The sequence below is a fragment of the Mauremys mutica genome, chromosome 23 (assembly GCF_020497125.1).
Source record: "Mauremys mutica isolate MM-2020 ecotype Southern chromosome 23, ASM2049712v1, whole genome shotgun sequence".
Taxonomy (NCBI): Eukaryota; Metazoa; Chordata; order Testudines; family Geoemydidae; genus Mauremys; species Mauremys mutica.
Window position 1 is genome coordinate 12,245,309 of NC_059094.1, and position 18,857 is coordinate 12,264,165.

General features: G+C 56.3%; 1 protein-coding gene across 2 annotated transcripts; it reads right to left on the minus strand.

Moving 5' to 3' along the window:
* Nucleotides 1-2,817: 2,817 nt before the first annotated feature.
* Nucleotides 2,818-11,278, minus strand: FAM110D (family with sequence similarity 110 member D). 2 transcript variants are annotated; one of them, XM_044998005.1, is made up of 2 exons: nt 11,221-11,278; nt 2,818-4,971 (listed from the first exon to the last, which is right to left on the minus strand). In XM_044998005.1, exon 2 carries the CDS (start codon nt 4,667-4,669, stop codon nt 3,599-3,601), a length of 1,071 nt encoding a protein of 356 aa, XP_044853940.1. In that variant the 5' UTR covers nt 4,670-4,971; nt 11,221-11,278; the 3' UTR covers nt 2,818-3,598. The 2 variants fall into 2 exon arrangements, with proteins under 2 accessions (XP_044853940.1, XP_044853941.1); XM_044998006.1 differs by lacking the exon at nt 11,221-11,278 and adding an exon at nt 10,699-10,733.
* Nucleotides 11,279-18,857: the final 7,579 nt, after the last annotated feature.

Consider the following 18,857-nt stretch of genomic DNA (forward strand, 5'->3'; position numbering starts at 1 on the left):
ATTGTGTGTGGGGGGGGGCACATAACCCCCACGTGCCCCCTGCAGCACTTCTGTCTGCGTCTGACACTGAGATGTAAGTATTTCTTTTTCTTTCTACACAAAGAGCAAGGCTTACACAGCACATGAGGAAGATCATATGGCCAGGGAAAGCCACCTCACCCATCAGAGCCTCTCCGGCTTTCATTCTTCTCACGTCTGTTTTTCCTATGCATTAAAAAAAAGGGGGGAGGGGAAGAGATAAAGACCAGGCAGGAGCTGGGATCTCTGGGGGCTGGAGCAGGAGTGGCTTTAATGTAGCACGGGGCCTTGTTAACCTTTTTGCTAGTCCTGGGACATGGTGGGAACCCTCGATCCCGGGGGTGCCCCACCTCTGCAATTTCAGGTTCACAGGACGTGGGATCCCACCCAAACTCCTGGCATGAGAGATGGCCAGTGAGGTTCTACAAAAGCACCTCCATCCCCTCCGTATTGCTCCATCTCCACTTACAGAGCCCAGACCCAGCAAGGCCCTTGCCTCGCTTCTCAACTCCCACTGCTGGCACCAGCGCAGGGGGGATAGATTCCACATGAATCCTGCAGCCTAGACATTAGCTCCGGGCCCAATTTTACATTCCTCACCCCCGCCCCCCCCATCTTTAATTTCTCGTTAACCGTATAATGCCTCCCCCAACCTCCCTCCTCCCCCAGTTCTGCGAAAAAGAAACAGCAACAGTAAACTTTTATTAAAGTCACCCTGACATGGTTGTTGTTCCTAGAGAAGCCACTAGGTGTCAGTAATCTACAGCATGAGAAAAGCACCCTGAAAAGAACAGATCGAACTCCTCAGTTTTCATTCATAGAGAGTAAGGCCCGAGAGGACCATTGTGGTTCCCCAGCCAGACCGGCCTAGCCCCGCTCCAAGGAGGTCTCGGTAAGCGTAAAGGGCTCTGTAGCTAGAACGCCAGGTACGAGCACCAGGGTTCAGAAGTTCCAGCTGATTAACTTGAAGCATCATCTGATCCTCTTGGCTGCAGCAGCGAGGATGTAACTTTCTGAAGGAGAGCGGTGGGCAGCTCAAAGATCTCAGATTCAGGGCTGCCAGGCAGCTCCCAAACACGAAGCAGAAAGGTGTTAGAATAGACAGTGACTGTCCCCGATGGTTTTCAGGGTGGAGAGAATGGGCTCCGCAGAGGGCCCCCTACACTAGTGAGATCCTGATTTTTAATCAGTACATCCAGGTGTTATTTGCTAACAGTGCGTGCCATGCAGCAGAGGCTGTAAGAAAGGACAGCTCAAGCCATACACAGATTAATTGCTGTGACTCTGGTGCAGTGCTGGGCCCCAGCACCACAGGCATCGAGCCATGTCCCCTAGCAGTTGGCAGGACTCCCGTACCGTGGGTCACATGCTAACTGGGAGCAGGAAGCACAGTGCAAAGCCAGAAACGTGGATGGCCTCCCAACCTGGCAGCTAGTTGTGGCAATGTTTAGGATAAACATGGGCTGCTATGAACCATACCGAGGTCCAACAAACTCATAACTTAAGACACAGAACAGGCTTGGAACTGTTCCAGTTCTCAGTCAGTCACAAGAGGGGTTCCTTTCAACCCACCACCCTAGGAGCAGGGGCTCCATCTTGGTTCTCCACCTCTTTCCACTCAGGGCACTGCTTGCCTGTTAACTGCCCACACCCAAGGGGCTCCCCTTCCATGGCCCACCAGAGAGAACCACTCTCCCGTTAGCCATTCCTCCCGGCCGGTTACAGGCCTTTCCACTACAGCCAGCGGTGGGGTTGGCTGGGAGAGTCCTAGCGGCATGAGCCCCCCGCCCTTGCGTTCTAAGTCAAGCAGAAGGTGTGACCCCAAGAGGCAGCTGGGAGGCAGCTGCCACGGCCCAGGTGGAGGGCGGGGGATGAGCAGAGGACATGAAAGGAGTCGGTCGGTTCAGCGCTCCCCTGAGATAACCTGACTCCTCTTCCCCTGCAGATTAAAGGGAGCCATTTATCACAGCAGAGCTTCTGGAGCCCAGCGGGCGCCAGAGCCCTCCTGCACCTGGAGGAGGAGGGCACAGGTCATGGGGGTGATCGGGGCTCCTGAAAGGATGAGTAAATCATCCCTCAGAGCGTTCTCAGGCAGGTTCCTGTCAGGCTGGAATCTGCACAGGCTGGGAAGGATCCTGGGAGCTCAGCTCCGCCCTGCGGGGGCTGGGAGGGGGAACCAAGGCTAGGGATGGGGGTCAGTAGAAGTTGCGGAAGGCAAGGCTGCTGTTGGGGGGGTGGGGGAAGGGGCCTCAGGAGGGCAGAGCCTGTTGGCATCTTCCCACAGCCCCCAGGAGGGAACTGGCCCACCAGCCCCGGACAAGCAGATTCTCCAGAATGATGCTGAACTCTGCCGCCGGGAGAGGGGTGGGAGAACTGGTGATGCTCTGTACCCCAGCCTGAGCACGGCCGTGATCCCAGCATGCCCCACTGCCATCCAGGCACTTCCCCTCCGTCGGCTCTAGCGGGAAGAGGAGAGTCAATGGCTCAGAGCCCTCCTCAGTTCACTCGGCCACGCGGCTCCCACCTGGAGCGCAGGGGGGAGTCCAGAGAAAAGCAGACAGGACGCAGCTCTGACGTATCCTCGCCGTCGGGCAGAGATCACACGCGGCAGGATTGAAAACACGGCCGGCTTTATTCAGAACTTTTCAGATCCAGCCAAAATGAAACCATTTCTCTTGAAAAAAAAAGAAAGTTTGGCAGCATGGGGGGCTCCCGGGGCTGGCACAGCCAGGTCCCACGGCTGCCCAGACCGCTGGATCCCGTTCTCACTGTGCAGCCATACACCTAAACACCCCCCAGCCTGCTAGCGTCACGCCAGCACCTCTGGTCACTCCTGGATCCCTCAGCGAGGGAGGAGCCCATGCAGCCAGAGGGTCCTTTTCTGCCCTTCCGACCTCATCCACTGCAGAGCTGGCTGCATCAGTGAAGGGGCCAGGCCGAGAGCGTAGCAGCAGAGAAAGGGTTAAAGGGCCAGTCAAAGGGGACGCAGGGAGTGGCCAGTTTGTCTCCCCCTTCCAGTCCCATTGCTCCCACACTCAGGTGCCAGCACCAGTCCCAAGGGGGAGCTGAAGCAGGGGGGCAGCCCGGGGGGGCTGCTCCAAGGCCCCTCCCCCAGCACAATTCCTTCCCCAGGCACATTTTAAAATATCATTCAAAAGAGGAAAGTCTCTGTTGAGCACACGGGCCCTGAGAGGTGAATGTCACCCCCACCCCCGCAGGATTAGGCCATGCGGTGCTGGAAGCACCTGCCCCCCCGCCCCATTTACATAACAGTCCCCAGCTGGCAGCCCCAGTGCGGAAAGGTGCTTGTGGGTAGCTGCACATACCCAGGGCAGGAGCCAGCTCAGGGCACCTTCACCCCCACCAGCATCTGTTTCACCTGGGGCCGAACGATCTGCCCGGTTCATGCCCCAGGCCGCATGAGAGCGACGGGGGGGGGGGGGGGTTGCCATTGCCTTCGCTGGAGGCAGGACTGGCGGCGTGACCAGTGCCGGGAAGGGCCCGGAGCTGGAGCGGAGGTCGCCTGTCCCCAGCCCTTGAGACGGGACGGGGCCTCTGTAGGCCGGCCCAGACCCTTCCCTCAGACCGTGGACTCCCTGGCCATCGCCCAGGCTCTCTGGCAGCCATAGAGCCACTTGATCACCCGGGCGTTGCGCTCGATAATGGAGACGGTCGAGCAGCGCCGAGCGCCTGGCTCCTCCGCGTCGGGCCCCGCTGCGCAGCCGCCGGAGTGGGCCGGCCCGCTGCGCTCCGAGCCGGCCGAGCCCGCGCTCCCCAGGAGCAAGGAGGAGCTCGTGTCCCAGCCGGCCGGCCTGAACCTCTCCCTGCCCAGCACCTCCACCAGGTCCCGGTCCAAGCCGCAGTAGTTGAAAAACCTCTCCTTCTCGGAGAGGGGCAGGGAGCAGCCTCGGCCCAGCTCCCTCTTGGCCTCCTTCCGGCCTGGCCCCGACTCGGGGCTGGGCAGGGGCGTCTGGCTGCTGCGTGGAGGCTGCGCCACAGGGCTCGCGTTCAGGCTGAAGATGCCGCCCCCTGGGCCCTGCGTTCTAGCAGCCTCCTTCTCCACCGGCACCCACACCATGGGGGTCTCGTCTCTCTCCGGCCCCTGCCGCCCGTCGCCCAGGCCCCTGGAGGAGGGGGAGCTGGGGAGTTTGTCTCTCAGAGGCCCCTGGAAGAGCCGCCTGACCAGGCCGGAGCCCTTGGCGTTCTCCGTGTTGACGGCCGTGCAGTCCCGTTTCTGCCGGTAGATGATGAGCGAGTCGGGCCTCAGCAGGCGTTTGCTGCTGCTGCCCCTGCGCACCACGGGGGACTGGGGGGAAGGCAGCAGCTTCCTGGGGCTGTTCTGCTTGGGGCTGTCTCGGCCCAGCTCTGAGCTCTGACAGATCTCATGACACTGGTGGAGAGTCAGGCGCCTCCTGCTGCGAGGGGAAGGCCGCGGGGGGCAGCTACGCAGCACCGGCTCCTGCCGGCTGTTGATCACTTGCTGGGTTTTGACGTACTTGGCTTTGTCGGCTTCCAGCCTCTCCACGGCACTCGGGGTGCGGCCCCCGCTCCCCACCTCCATCTGCCTGCGGAGATACTCCGGGCCCCGGTTCAGCAGCCCCAGGGGGGATGTGCTACTTGCAGGAGACACAGGCCTCATGGTCTTGTGCATGTGCACCTCGGCTCTCAGGAACAGGGCACAGCGACCTGCAATGGGGGTCCCCTCAGGGGAACCATAGCGCGAAAGCCCCGAACCCCAAATCCACACGTCTAAAGCCAGCCCCTCGAGTGGGCCACAGGTCGCCGATGTGGCTCTTCACCCAGAACCCGGAGCCTGTATCCAGACAGGACAGCAAGAGAGCCCCTCTGGCACCAGCTTCCGTATCCGCAAGGAGCCCCAGAAACCAGCTCTCTGCTCCTTGCCCCACCGCAGGAGCCAGTCCTCAGAGGCCGTGGGGAAGGTGCACTCAGCTCCTGGAAGGAGAGGAGGGAAGTGGTTAATAATAGGAAAGTTGTTGCCACCACCACCGGCAAAGGGCCCTGCATGGGTAACGGGCAGCTGCCATCCATCCCCAGGCTGGGGAAGGACCTGGTCCCACCGCAGGGGAATGGGGACGAGGATAATGTAGCACCCAAGTGTCCCCCAGGAGAAGGACCATTTTGAGCAGGAACCATCATCTCAAGGGGAAGCCGGTCTCCAGCTGGGTCATTCACACACACCCCATCTCCCCCTCCCTGGCACTGTGGGCACAGAGAGGTGCCCCACTCCCCACCAGTGTAATATGGCACCCAGGCTACAGGCCCCTGTGACGGAGCGATTCTGGCGGGACCCAACTGAAAGTGCCAAATCAGGACCAATTGCTCAAACAGGGCAGTCACAGCCCTAGGCTGGGGTTTTTCCACCTCTAAGGCCAACCAAACCAGCCAGACAAAAAGGACTTTGGTCTCACCCCACTGGCTAACCACAAGTCACACAAGCAATTTCCTTAGACACTCCAGTCTCCCAGCATCACCACCAGTGCACTCGTCCTGGGGATGAATGGTTATGAAAACCAACACCCCAATAAAAGAAAACGGTTCCCTCGATCCCAAAGGACCAAGCCCCAGACCCAGCTCAATATACACATCAGATCTTACCCACAAATCACGCTGTTGCCAATCCTTTAGAATCTAAAATCTAAAGGTTTATTTACAAAGGGAAAAAGGTGGAAATGAGAGGTAGAATTGGTTAAATGGAATTAATTACATACAGTAATGGCAAAGTTCTTAGTTCAGGCTTGCAGCAGTGCTGGAGTAAACTGCAGGTTCAAATTGAGTCTCTGGAATGCATCCCCCACTGGGATGGGTCATCAGTCCTTTGTTCAGAGCTTCAGTTTGTAGCACAGTCCTTCCAGAGGTCAGAAGCAGGATTGAAGACCAGATGGAGATGAGGCATTAGCCATATATAGACTTTTCCAGGTGTAAGAATCCCTTTGTCTTCACTGTGGAAATTTACAGCAAAATGGAGCCTGGAGTCACATGGGCCAGTCCCTGCATACTTTGCTGAGTCACAAGGCGTGTCTGCCTTCTCTCCATGGGTCCATTGTGTAGCCGATGGCCCTTAATGGGCCATCAAGCCAGCTATGCAGGGCTGACATCAGCTTGTCTGGGACACTTCCCAGAGGCAGAGCATAAAACAAAATATAGACATTACAGAGCCAATACTTATAACTTCAACTACAAAATGATACACAGACATACAGACAGCATAATCATAACCAGCAACCCAGAACCTGGTCTTAGACACCTTATATGACCCCCTTTACTTAGGATTTGGTGCCACTACAGGACCTTGGTTGCAACCCATGTTCTATATGGTCCCCATTTATATCAATAACGTCACAGCCCCCACCCCCCCTCCAGCTCCACTCTGCCTGCGGCCCAGCTGCTGCACGTGGCTATGGAGGAGGCCGTCAAGAGGGGCCCGTACCCAGCTCAGCTGCATCAGCCGGAGATGGAGCAAAGCAGGACCCTTCGGATGAGGCCCCACAGTCAGAGAGAGCGAGGACGGGGCAGCCCAGAGCTGCTGCCTGCTGTGTCGCTCTATAGGAGATGGATCAAGGATTCAGGAGCAAGAAAAAAAACACGAGTCTGTTCAAGCCCCACCTCCCCCACAAGATGGGATTCCCCCCCCCCATGTTGGGGGTAGATGAGGGTTCTGGTTTGAGCCTCTCCCCCTCACCATGGCAGAGATGGGCACCCAGACAGCCCAGAGCCCAAGGCGACGGGGGTAGGGGGATGGAGGAGAGGGAGAGGAGGAGAACGCACAGGCGAAGGGACAACCCAGAGCTGAGGAGAGGGGGCAGTCGGGAGCAGGGAAGGAGCTTGATTTTCTCGTCCAGTAAAGAGGCCAGGCTAGATGCCCTTGTGAGCCACCCATGCCCGTGGCTGCGTTCAAGGCGCCAGGAGGAAACCTAACTACCGCATCGGGCCGCAACTGACACACTGACGAGAGGGAGGGGGGCACCGTGGAGGAACGGGGCAGCCGGCCGGGGCTGCAGTCTCAGGGAGGGTTTTGATGCCACCTCTAGATGCGGCGTGCGGTTCAGAGTGGCGTGGGTCGGGCTGCTGAGGGGCACGGGGATTTTTCAGATGGGAGCGAGGTCCCCCTCTCCCCGCAGTGACAGCCCCTGATCCTCTGAAGCATGGCAGCAGACAGGCTGCTGGAAAAGGAGAAGTCGCGGGCTGATCTCTGCTGGGATGCCAGTGCCACCATGCTTCAGGCCGAGTAGGAGCCAAGGAGGGCACATGGCCCAGCTCCCCAGCTGGCTGGCTAGCTCAGAAGCACAGCAAAGAGACTGGGAGAGGGGCCTTTTTCTAGACAGCAGCAGGCCTCTAGGTGGGACTAATCGCTGCAGGAAAAGGAAAGCACTGAACAGCCTGTGAAGTCGCCTGGGTTATTGCAGAGCTTCCAAGAGCAACTTAAACAGGAAAAAATACCGGAGCCAGCAGCCTTATCTTCATGTGCCCAACGGTAGCAGAACAAAGACAATCCGGCCCTCAAGTGCCGCAGAGCCACCCATGCTTCCCGGCAGCCCCCAGCACTGCTGGTGCTACCTTCGGGAGCCAGGTTGGAGCAGCTGGGAGGGGAGGAACCAGACGGCAGGAGGTGGAAAAGCCACAAGGGCGTTTCTGGCTCCACTCGCCTTCCGTGTGGCTCAGAATAATCACAGCGTCTGAGCGGCCCCGGGTTGGGACGGGCTCCCTTCTGGGTTTCCCTTTTCAGAAAGGAAAACAAGAAAAAGGCTTTTTTTAAATCCATCCAAGTCTCAGCCAACTGACACACTGACTCCACAGTGGCTGTTGAGGGCTAGAGTCCCCACGGAGGCAATATGGCCCTGCGGCTCGAGCACCGGACCGGGAGTCAGGAGACATGGGTTCTACTCCCAGCTCTCACCTGCTGGGTAACCTTGGGCATGTCACTTCCCCCGTGTCTCTGTGCCTCAGTTTCCCCATGCGGCTCGACTGTTTAGAGTGTCAGCTCTTTGGGGCAGGGATTGGCTCTGACCAGGTGTGTGCGCAAAGCCTCCAGGTGCTACTGTAATAGAAACAAGCACCTGTCTAGTTGCCCAGGAGAAAGGGTCCCAGAACCAAAGAGCCTCATCCTGGAACAGGTGGGCCAATCCCAGAACCATTAAACGTTGCCGGCTCAGCTCCCAACCACCTCATTCACCCCGAACAAGCCAGCAACCAACAGGGCTTGGAAAGGGCAAAATTCCCCCCGGCTTTGCCCCATGACTAATTCCTAGGAGACCCTAAATTAACAGCCAGAGGTCACTGCTGGCATCGTGACCACCCAAGAGCCTTTATTAGCCTACGGGGAATATCGGCTCTTATTCACCTCCCGACTGACCATCCATCCAAGGACTGGGACAAAGCAATGTCTGAGCCTAAGGGGCTGGCTAATGCGGGGCCAGGGTGGGACCAGGGCAGTAAATCTGGTGCTGAAGTTGACAGCAGCTAGTGCAGGGGGCCTGGAGTCACATGCAGAAGCTGTAAATGCCCCAAGCAGATGGTTTCCTTTAACAGAAGAGACACAAATGGTGCTGAAGAGCCCGAGTCCAGCAGTGACTGCTAATGGTTAACCAGCCTGCCTGCCCCAGGCAGGCACCATTCTCTGCCCACTGCTGGAGAAAAGCCCGTCTACACTGTGAGCTGGATTCCCGCCCTGCACAATTCCCCTCCAGCCTGCCAGGGAACACGCAGGACAACCCCCCAGGTAACTTGTCACAGGAACACTTCGCCCTTCTCAGCCGAGGATCTCCAAGCACATGACAAACGAGAACAAAATAAACTTTTCAACATCCCCCGGAGGCACGTCGGTCTCATTCCCATTTTACAGGCAGGAAAATGGAGGCATGAAGCAGTTCAGCAAGTTGCCCGAGATCCCGCAGGAAGTCTATGGCAGAGCCAGATCTCCCTGGAGCCAAACTAACAGAGACCTCTGAGACGAGAAGCAAGCGTCTGGACTGAGAAAGAGGCAACAGCTGGAGTTTGATACTGTGGTAAGGAAGGGATCAGCATCCACCCACCCAAACCCACCACCAGCTGAGCCCTGGTTCCTTCTGCCTTTCCTGCCATTTAATCCCACCACACACCTCTGACCTGCACGGTCACGGAAAAGACCCCACGTGCTGGAGATCAGTAAGACTTTCACATGGAGACTTCATTGCACCCAGGGAGAGGCTGCTCAGGGTCTGGCATACCCAGTTCGGTCACACAAAGAGGGGTTGCACGATATAAAGGCACGGATTCCCTGCCGCCTTCCCAGGGGGCATTTCTGATGGAAAGGTTCACTGCCTCCATCAGTCCTGAGTGCAGGAATTTCAACTCCAGCTCTCAGGGCAGAGATCAAGTCAGCAGGGGAGCTAACAGACCAGCTCCTGAGCGGTTATTAGAGCCACTGGGGAAATCGAATTTCCAGCCTGCAGGAAATCCCGCTTTCCACATTTGCTTTCACCCCAAAGGAGGAGGAAAAGTCAAAACAGGGATTATTTTCATGAAGCAAAAAGTTGGAAAGTTGAGAAACTGGGAGAGGAAACGTGTTCTATCAAAGTGAAACACTCGTTCAAACTGTTTCCTTTCGCGTTTTCCCAATTAAAACAAACAAACAAAAAATCAACATTTTTGGTTCCCTTGTGCTGTTCTAGCTGCCTGCATCCATCTATCGTCTCTGGTCATATCCTTAGATTGTCAGCTCTTGGGGACAGGGACTGTCTCTTTGTCCTATATTTGTACAGCCCCTAGCACAATGGGCCCTGGTGCATTGACCAAGCCTCTCACATGCTATCGCAAGACAAATAAATAAAAAAAAATTTTCCCCGGGGAAATTTAATTCCAGCGCAACCTCATATTTTGCCAGGAAAGTTTTCTACCAGCTCTCCCCAATATGCTCCAGATAGAAGCGCCACAGCAGATCTGAATCAAAATGCAATTGTTCCTACCACTGCAACAACACTTTGCTTGGATACAGCACCTTGTGGGTATCCTTAAAGCATTTTACGCACATGGATTAAGCCACACAACAGTCTTGTATGTAAAGACAGGTAAGGATCACTGCACCCACTGTGGAACACAGCAAGTCTTGACCAGCACACAGCAACACTACACCAACGGCTGGTGTAGGAAAAGAAGAAGAATCCTGCGCAGGTGGAACTGCCAGGGCAGAGAGAGAGAGTTCCAGAGTTGGAAGACGGTTAGGACACCAAAGACCAGATTTTCAGCAGAGTTTCGCTTGTGGATGACTGAATGCCCTTGAAAAACTGGCCATAAACAGGAGCTGAGCACTTGAAAACCGTACACACACGTGCCACATGAGTTGGGACAGCAGCAGCCAGGGCGCGAGATGCCTCACTGCCAGACACCAGAGGGGAAAACATGCATCTGAAAAGATCACCCCATGCACTGCTCACCAAGGGAAGACTGACTGTAAAGGCTGCAGGAAGGGTCCCCCCCGGGGGCTTCCTCCTTTGAATCCTAACACAGCACTGAAGCCAGACCAAAGTTTCTCCAGCTGGGAGCTTAGATCCCATCCCATGTTATCCCAGGGCCACTAGGATGCAAGGAGGGGGAAAAAAAACCTGCTATAAAAAGCCCAAAGAGCTGAACTTCTGCCTCCCAAACATAGCACTATAAATAAGCAGTTCCAGGGCAGACACTCACCCGCCTCCCTGGCACGTGCCCGGCAGAGACAGCTCAGACACGGGGCAGCCAGATCTCAGCTCCCAAAAGCAACCAGCACAGGCCTCCAGCCCCCTCAGGACCAGAGCTGGACGCCCGAAGGTGGCACCCGCTCGCTAGGGCTGCAGAGAGCGAACAGGGCTCCCGTTGGAGCCCACAGCAGGGCATGGCCTGCCCCAAGGGACAAGACACTACACCCTGCCCACAGAGCCTGGCACCGTTAGTACCTCCCAGGGCCGGTGTTAGAGTGGCTGGAGCCTAGGGCAGGAAACCGAAGCCTGAGCCCCGCCATGAGGGGCTAAAGCCGAAGCCTGATCAGCTCAGCTTCATGGCCCCCCCGTGGCACAGGCCCCAGGAAATTGCCCTGCTTGCTACCCCCTAATGCCGGCCCCGGGACCACCCCAGCCTTGCAGCGGCAGTTCTGCTGAGCCGAGCAGTGGGGCTGCAGGGCAGGGCAGGGCCGGGGGCTCCAGCACAGAGCGGCGGGGCAGAGGGGGCACTCACCCAGCCCGGCTAGGGCATCTCCAGGCAAGCACCAGCTGGTCCTGCCCTGCCAAGAGCTCCCAGGGAACTGAGCTCAGCCAGGGCAGGCAGCGGCTGCTGGATATACATCCCCTCCCTGTGCATTAACCCCTTCCCTCCCGCTCGCCCCCAGGTCGTTAACCCCCCCTCCCCTCCAGCCTGCATTAACCCCTTCCCTCCTGCTCACACCAGCCTGCATTAACCTCTCCCCTCCCGCTCACCCCCAGGCCGTTAACCCCTCCCCTCCCCTCCAGCCTGCATTAACCCCTTCCCTCCTGCTCACACCAGCCTGGATTAACCCCTCCCCTCCCGCTCGCCCCCAGGCCGTTAACCCCTCCCTTCCCCGCCAGCCTGCATTAACCCCTTCCCTCCTGACCCCACCCAGCCTGCATTAACCCCTTCCCTCCTGCTCACACCAAGCACATTAACCCCTTCTCTCGTGCTTCCCTCTCTCCCCAAAATTTTTCTGCAATGACCCCCCCCCGGTGCTAACTCTGCTTACCCTCCTCCTCCCTGCTTTACCATACATACCTCACCCTCTTCTTTCCTGATGAGACAACCCTCCACTCCCCTGCTGCCACCCCCCATCTCTGTCTCCAGCATACTGCAGGGGGCTGCATGCCCACATAGCCAGGGAGGATCCATTTGTGAGCACAGTTGATCTCCTGGCAAGTTTCAACTGAGGCCCTGGCGTTGCCCTGTTTGCATGCTGCCCGGAGCGGCACAGGCTGTCTGACTCCGACATTCACAGGAAACCTCGGGCCTTTTAAGTGGCTGCAGAGGAAGGCTGGAACACAGAAGAGCTGCGTTCTGTGCCAAGCTCTGCTGCAGATGCCCGAGTGAGCCTGGGCAAGTCACATCATCTCTCTGAGCCTCATTTTCCCCTATCTATAAAATGGGGGCAAGGATCCTTCATGTCTTGTCCATGACGACGGCGCTATTCAGGGCACGACTCTTCCCAGATGTATGTGCAGCAGCGAGCACAACGTATGACAAGCCGCCACTACTACTAATCTGAGCTGCGGCCTGCGCGTGCGACTCTACCACCAATGGTCACATCCAAATACCGCACTGAGGCCATCGCTGTTTAAACAGTGCTCAGGGCCGGATTTTACCCACCCAATTCCCCCGGCTGTTCCAAACAAGCCCCCCTGTCATTAACCCCCAAATTCGCCAAGGGTTTTCAGCCCCTAATTCCCATCACAACGATGGAAGCGAGGATCTGGCCCTAAGTCCTGGAGTCTGTGTCCCACTTTCCTCCCTCCCGGCTGTCCTCCCCTGTAGCTCAAGCTCCACCCTCACACCATTCTGCCTGCTCAGTGTGTCTGTGCTGTGACAGCTTGATCTGCCCTTTGGGGCAGTCGAGTGTGGGGGGAGGTTGCACCAACGGAGGGGGTGTCGCTGTCTGTGCTGGGACTGGGAGATAACCCTCAGCCCCTTGCAGCAAACAGCCGCTTCTCTCTCGGCCCTCTCCCTGCCAGCCCCACATCTGGAATGAGACAGTGATACGGGCTGGGCAGCTGTTTCTCATTTTACACCTCATTACTCAGAGGCCTGGGGTCCAGCCGGCAGCAGGAACTCGACTGCAATTCACCTTCCCCGGGCGGGGAGCCCTGCTGAGCGCTGATGGGCTGACACCCGGCTCTGTCTGACTGGACCTTGGGACTGGCAGGTACCAGGCAGGGACCGCAAGGAGGATAGCGGTGGGAGTTCCCAGAACTTCTCTGCATCTGCTGCGTTTACTCCCTGGCCCAGATCCATCCCCAACACACATTGCAGTGAAGCAACACCAGAGGGGAATTAGGCCCATTAACACCCACAAGCCCTGATCCTCTGTTACTTCCCCTCTCGCTGTCCCTTAGCGAGGATGGGTCCTGCTGTTCCTACAACGGTTCTAGACACGAGACTCGGAACCAGCCGAGGGAAAGCACAAGTCCTGCTGGTGCAGTTCCCTGGCAGCGAAAGGGTTAAGAGCTGGCCAGTGGAAGGTTTGTGCCTTTAGTCTTTCCTGGGGAGTTTATAAGTTGCAGGAAGGTGGAGTGAGCGCCAGGGGTTATTTTTACATCTGCCCTTTGACCTGCCTGAGGGCTGTTCATTCTGCAGGGAAAGGCCCCCCCACTGCCCCCCAGCACTGAGGCAGGGAGACCGACCAGATCTGTAAACAACACGCCACTCTCGCTTCTCGGGGCAGCCGGCGGGGGGGCTGCAGGCGGAGCTGAAGCAGACACAGGGCAGCTGGTTCCTTCTGCTCTCAGCTCATTCAGACTTGAAACCAGGCTCAGTTCTCCACGCTCCAGCCCGGTTTTGAGAGGCAGGACCATAGACACGAGAGATGGAAAAGCGCGATTAGGCACCGAATCCATGGACAGATCACACACCCCCACCCAGCTCGCCGTCCCTCCCAGGGGATGCGTTAGGTCCTGTCCTTTTCAGGGCTGCAGCTTGGCTCTGTCACAGCTGCTTATAACACTCCGGTCCCATGGAAACCAGCGCATTGGGGGCACTATTACATTCCATCCTACCCCTGCAGCACCCCAGCTCTTACTGCGGAGATGGCTCTTCCCTGACTTAGACGCTCAATTTACCGTCCGTTTACAATCAAAGCTGGGGTTGGTTTAGAACAGAAGTTGCAACAGTGTTTTTACACTTACACACTTTTTGGTGATTGGCTCCCACTCGTACAAGTCCTGGACTCAGCAGGCCACTGGTAACACCCAGGGCCGACGAGAGTGGGGGGAAGCCAGTAAACGTTACCGGGGCCTGGCGGTCCGGAAGGGGGCCTGGGACCCGGCTTCGTCGGCCCTGTTTAGCCGGTCCACCCTTGCTGGGGGGCCCGAACCCGCCCTCGGCGGCCCTGGCAACACCTACAGAGCAGGCACGCTGTTGCAGCAGGTCGATACGCGGTGCGACTCCAGCCCGTGGTGACTGCAGCCCGCAGCTTCCGCGAAGCGCGATTGCTGGAAGCGATGGCGCCAAAGGAAGCGTGACTTGAAGGAAAGTGGAAAGGGAAATCCACCTGGGGCTCCAGCCCAGACTGGTTTGTTTATACCACAGATGAAACAGAGTCCAAGGCTCAACAATCACCTTTCTCCAGCAGAGTCAGTTCCTTCCTGCCTCGTCATCAGTCCCCACACTCCCGGGGGGAGCCAATGCCAGGAACACGGATCAGCCCAGCTCCCCCTTGCCTAGCCAGAGGCACTGCCAGCAGCCAGCATCGGCCCAGTACCATAGCATCATCCCATTGTCATCTTCTGCTCCCCCTGCCTGTTCCCTGCCCTCACCTGTTGTCTTTTGCATGTATTTAGGCCTGGTCTGCACTTGAAAGTTCTGTCGGCATAGCTCCCTTGGTCACGGTTGTGAAAAAGCCACGCCTGGCTGATGGAGCTATGCCAACACAACAGGGCTGCCCTCCACCTAACTAACGTCCTTCCAGGAAGCATTGTCCCTTCAGTAACAGAAACGCTTTGGTTGCCGTAGCCTGCACCTACGCGAGTGGGCTATGCTGGCACGGTGCATCGCTATAGTGTAGACGCGGCCTGGGAGTGGGAGATCAGGGCTCGTACGGACACAGAGCAAGGAGACAGCACCCACGACAACATGGCTGGGCCTTTAGGTACAAATCGCTAGCAGTGATGATTACAGGTCTGGCCCCTGTTCAGTTATTTCCGGCTCCCTGTTCTCTTCCCACCGTATCTGTCCAGCCTGCTCCCTGGTGCATTTATTGAGTGCATTGTATCATTCCCCTTGCTCACTTCACGTCTCTCTCACTGACCCGAGTGCGGCAGCTCCCACTGTCCTTGCTGTGACTGGGCGAGGCTGCCTCTGAATCCTTCTCACACTGGGGATTATCCTACAGGACACTTCGCTTCCATTCTGCCTGGTTATTTGTGGCACCTGTCGTACACAAGTCTCCACTGCTTCTTCCCAGCCCGAAGGAACTTGTGTAACTGGAAGACTACATAGGTCCCATTTACACTGGAACAGCTTCATGGTAGGGGCTCTAGGTAGAACAAAGGAGTGTCCCAACACGGCTGGGTCTTGCATGCTGGATAGGCTCCAGCACCACCGCTGGCAGATAAACACCCAGCCAGCATGGCTCAAGGAAACGAGCCAGAACGCTGCCAGTTCCAACCCTGCTCAGACACCATCGTAGCGACAATGATTTTGTTCCCAGCATGCACGAGGCCCGAAAGGGCTGGAGATGGTTCAAACTCTCAGCACTGAATGATCAAAGACAACCTCCCATGTCAGTAGGCAACCCCTACACGGATCCCTGGGGCCTTCTGGAGTATCGGGCCTCAATTCAGCCTGGGACTTATCCATGTGCATAGCTTTAAGGACACAATTAGCCGCATTGAAGCCAATGGGACCACTCACCTGTTGAATTCCACGTGCTCAGGAGCCTTGCTGAATTGGGGCCTTAGCAAAACTCTAAGGGGATGTGTTTCACTTCGGCTTCCCCTGGCACATCATCACGGGGGTGGAAGACTCCGTCGAGCCCATCTGAAATTATAAAGGAGCAACTGGGCAGGAGGTCTGGGTAAAGAGAACACATGAGTTGCAGTCCGACCTTTGCTTCCGGCAGGGAAAGTGACAGAGGCAGCTGCACGCAGGGCGGCAGCGTCTCAGCTTGCAGGGAAGGGAAGAGATCCGAGTGCCATCGGGAGGGCACACAGCGACTAGCAATGGCTGAGCTTCGAGCTGGCTCTTCCTGCTAATGACGCTACCCCGTGGGGGATGGTGGGAGCCTTTATGGACTGTGAAAATACCATCCATATGATTCTTCTTAAGGGCTTTTTTACAGCTGCTTGTGTAGCAACTGGAGACCACCAAGTGCCAAGCTGGAGAGCAACTTTCTGCCCTTCTTTAGTGCCTTCCAGCAGAGGATCTCATAGAACTTCCCAAACCTGCAGTAACTGAATCCGCTGCAGCTCCTGAGGGACCTGCTGCCCAGAGCAACGGCCCTGGCCAAGGTCAGTCGGGAAGTCTGTGGCAGAAATCAGACTCCAGTGGTCATGATTTTCAGGGCCCTGCTCTAACTGCTAGACTGCGCTGTCCATGTACTTACAGAGATAATACTAGCCCCTGACTTGGGTGGGTCTCCATACGAGTGATGGAGACATAAGCTTGGCAGCCAAGAGTCCTACATCTCTGCCATAGAGTCACTGTGCATGGCTTGGGTAAGCCACGTGTGGGCTCATTTTCACAGGTGCGGAGCCCCCACACCCACATTGACAGCAGTAGGAGCCAAAGGCGCCCAGCACCTCTGGGAAAAAATCATCAGGCTGTTAACTTGTCCGTGCTTCTGGAATGATATTCACCCCTGTTCCCGGCTGCAGTGATCTCAGCTGGTGTGTGTAAAGTGCTTTGGTATCCAGAGGGGCTGGAAAGCTTTGCGAAGAGCAAAGTGCTCCCGTCACTGCAGAAAGCTGGGCAGGTCCAGTTGGAGAACAGGGCAAATCAGACACTGCTGATCCCAGCTTTTTGTGCACGGATCAGATGGGACGAGGTGTGAAAACCCCAGTGAGCTATTTCGCACCTCGCTTTGCAGCTGTTGCTCAGCAGTTGTGTGGAGAGTGAGAATGGGGGAGTCAGAGGGTCACCCAGAGCGGGAAATGAGGAATCCCTCAGCAAGCTTTCTGGGACAGGAAGGTCCCACGCAGGAAATGCCACGCTGGGGGAAAAAAAAAAGCATTAAAAACATCCTCTTATTTTTAGCTCTGCAGCATGAATCACTGTTTACTATGCTCAGCTTGTTTACCGCGCTGGAATTCCACCAGCTATTCTGGTAAAGACAGAAGTGAGTAATAGCAGCAGCCGAGCAGACGGGGGTTGTTCCTGCTAATGCACGGCCCTTTTACCAAACCTTTGAAGGCAGCCTGCGCCTTCCTGGCAGGCAGACCCACGAAAGCACACGCAGGAATAGCCCCCAGCGGCTCCCACCAAAGCCAGCAGCATGCACAAAGCATGCTGAATCAAATCATGCCATAAAGCCCTAGTCAATAAGCCAACATTCCTCTCCAGGTGCAACAGCGCAGGTTTCTGAGGCCTCATCTACCAGCTGCAATAACCCAGCCAGCTCCAGCTTCCCTTAGCAGACTGGAAGAGAGCAGCTCCCGGGACTGGAGTCTTGGGAGTGTGTCTGCTTTTGCTGCCCTACTAAATTAAATCCTTAAGTGCTGCCTCTATTCTCAGCTCAGCTGAGCCGCAAAGAACTAGAAGCCCTTGTTTCCAGCCCTGAGCAGGGGCGGTTCAGGCTTACTGAGCACACTCTGCCTCTCTCCTCCCCCACTCACTTGCTTATAGTAAAGCAAAGGTAGCTTGGCTCGGGCGTACATGGCATGACGTATCAGGTTCTGCAGTGCGGGGGCTGCAGTTCACTTGTTGGAACGTAGCATAAGTGCTGCCTTTGTCTGAGAGACTCCAGGAAAATCACCTCCACTTTCAGGTGTCCTCCTCCTCCATCCAGAGGGGGCCAACACAACGCGCTTTCCAAGGGAGAATACCCTGCAATTGCTCCCATCAATGCTCTGTGGTAGTACTTGTTAAGGTGTCTGTTGGGGTGATTACCATCCCAGAAAAACCCTGACCAAGGACGTTACACATGTATGGAACCAGATCCTCAGCTGCCAATGGCCGCAGGTTAGCACAGACCCGCTGACTTCAATGGAGTTAGCCAGTGTAAATCAGTGTAAGCCTCCAGCCCACCGTAAACACATTGGAAAACAATTTTCAGAAGTGCCTAAATCCCCCTCACTTTCAGCTGAACTCACTTCAGTGCTTTGGAAAATTTTGCTCACTTTGCCGATCTCAAATTCCGCTTGCAGTTTCGATTGGATCCCAAGTTCCTCTTTTCAGAGCAGCAGCTGTGCTAATCTGTATCTGCAAAAAGAACAGGAGGACTTGTGACACCTTAGAGACTAACAAATTGATCTGAGCAAAAGCTTTCGTGGGCTACAGTCTGTAGAGTTCCATTGCTGAAGCTGATCGTGGTGTCCAGGAAGTTGATGCTAGTAGGGGAGTGTTCCAGAGCAGTGGTCTCCAAAGTGGGGTGCGCAAGAGGATCCTTTGGGGTGCACGGCAGGAGGAGCGCCTTTTTCCCCCCCCTTTCCCCCTTCGGCAGTTCGGCCAGGAGTCCGGCAGTGGGGCCAAGAGCAGGGGGTGCGTGCTCCAAAATTTTTTAGCGATGGGGTGCGCAATCAAAAAAGTTTGGAGACTACTGTTTTAAAGAGTGTTTGATGGATGGGTGGTGGTTGTTGAAGTTGCGGTGGAAATCTAGGAGGCAGTTTAAGTCATGTGTCCAGAGGATGAAAATATCATTGATGTATTTCAGGTATATCATGGGTTGCATGGTGCGTTTGTCCAGAAAGTCTTCCTCAAGGCGGCCCAGAAAAAAGTTGGCATACTGGGGAGCCATCCTAGTACCAATAGTGTTCCCATGGTTTGGACAAAGTATTGTTGAATGTAAAATTGTTATGGATGAGGATGAAATGGATGAGTTTGTTGATGTGCTTGGGGTGGATATCTGAGTGTTGTCCATTGCCTTGTAGATACTTGAGGCAAGCAGCAGTGCTGTCATTGTGAGGGATTCTGGTGTACAGGGAGGTAACATCCATAGT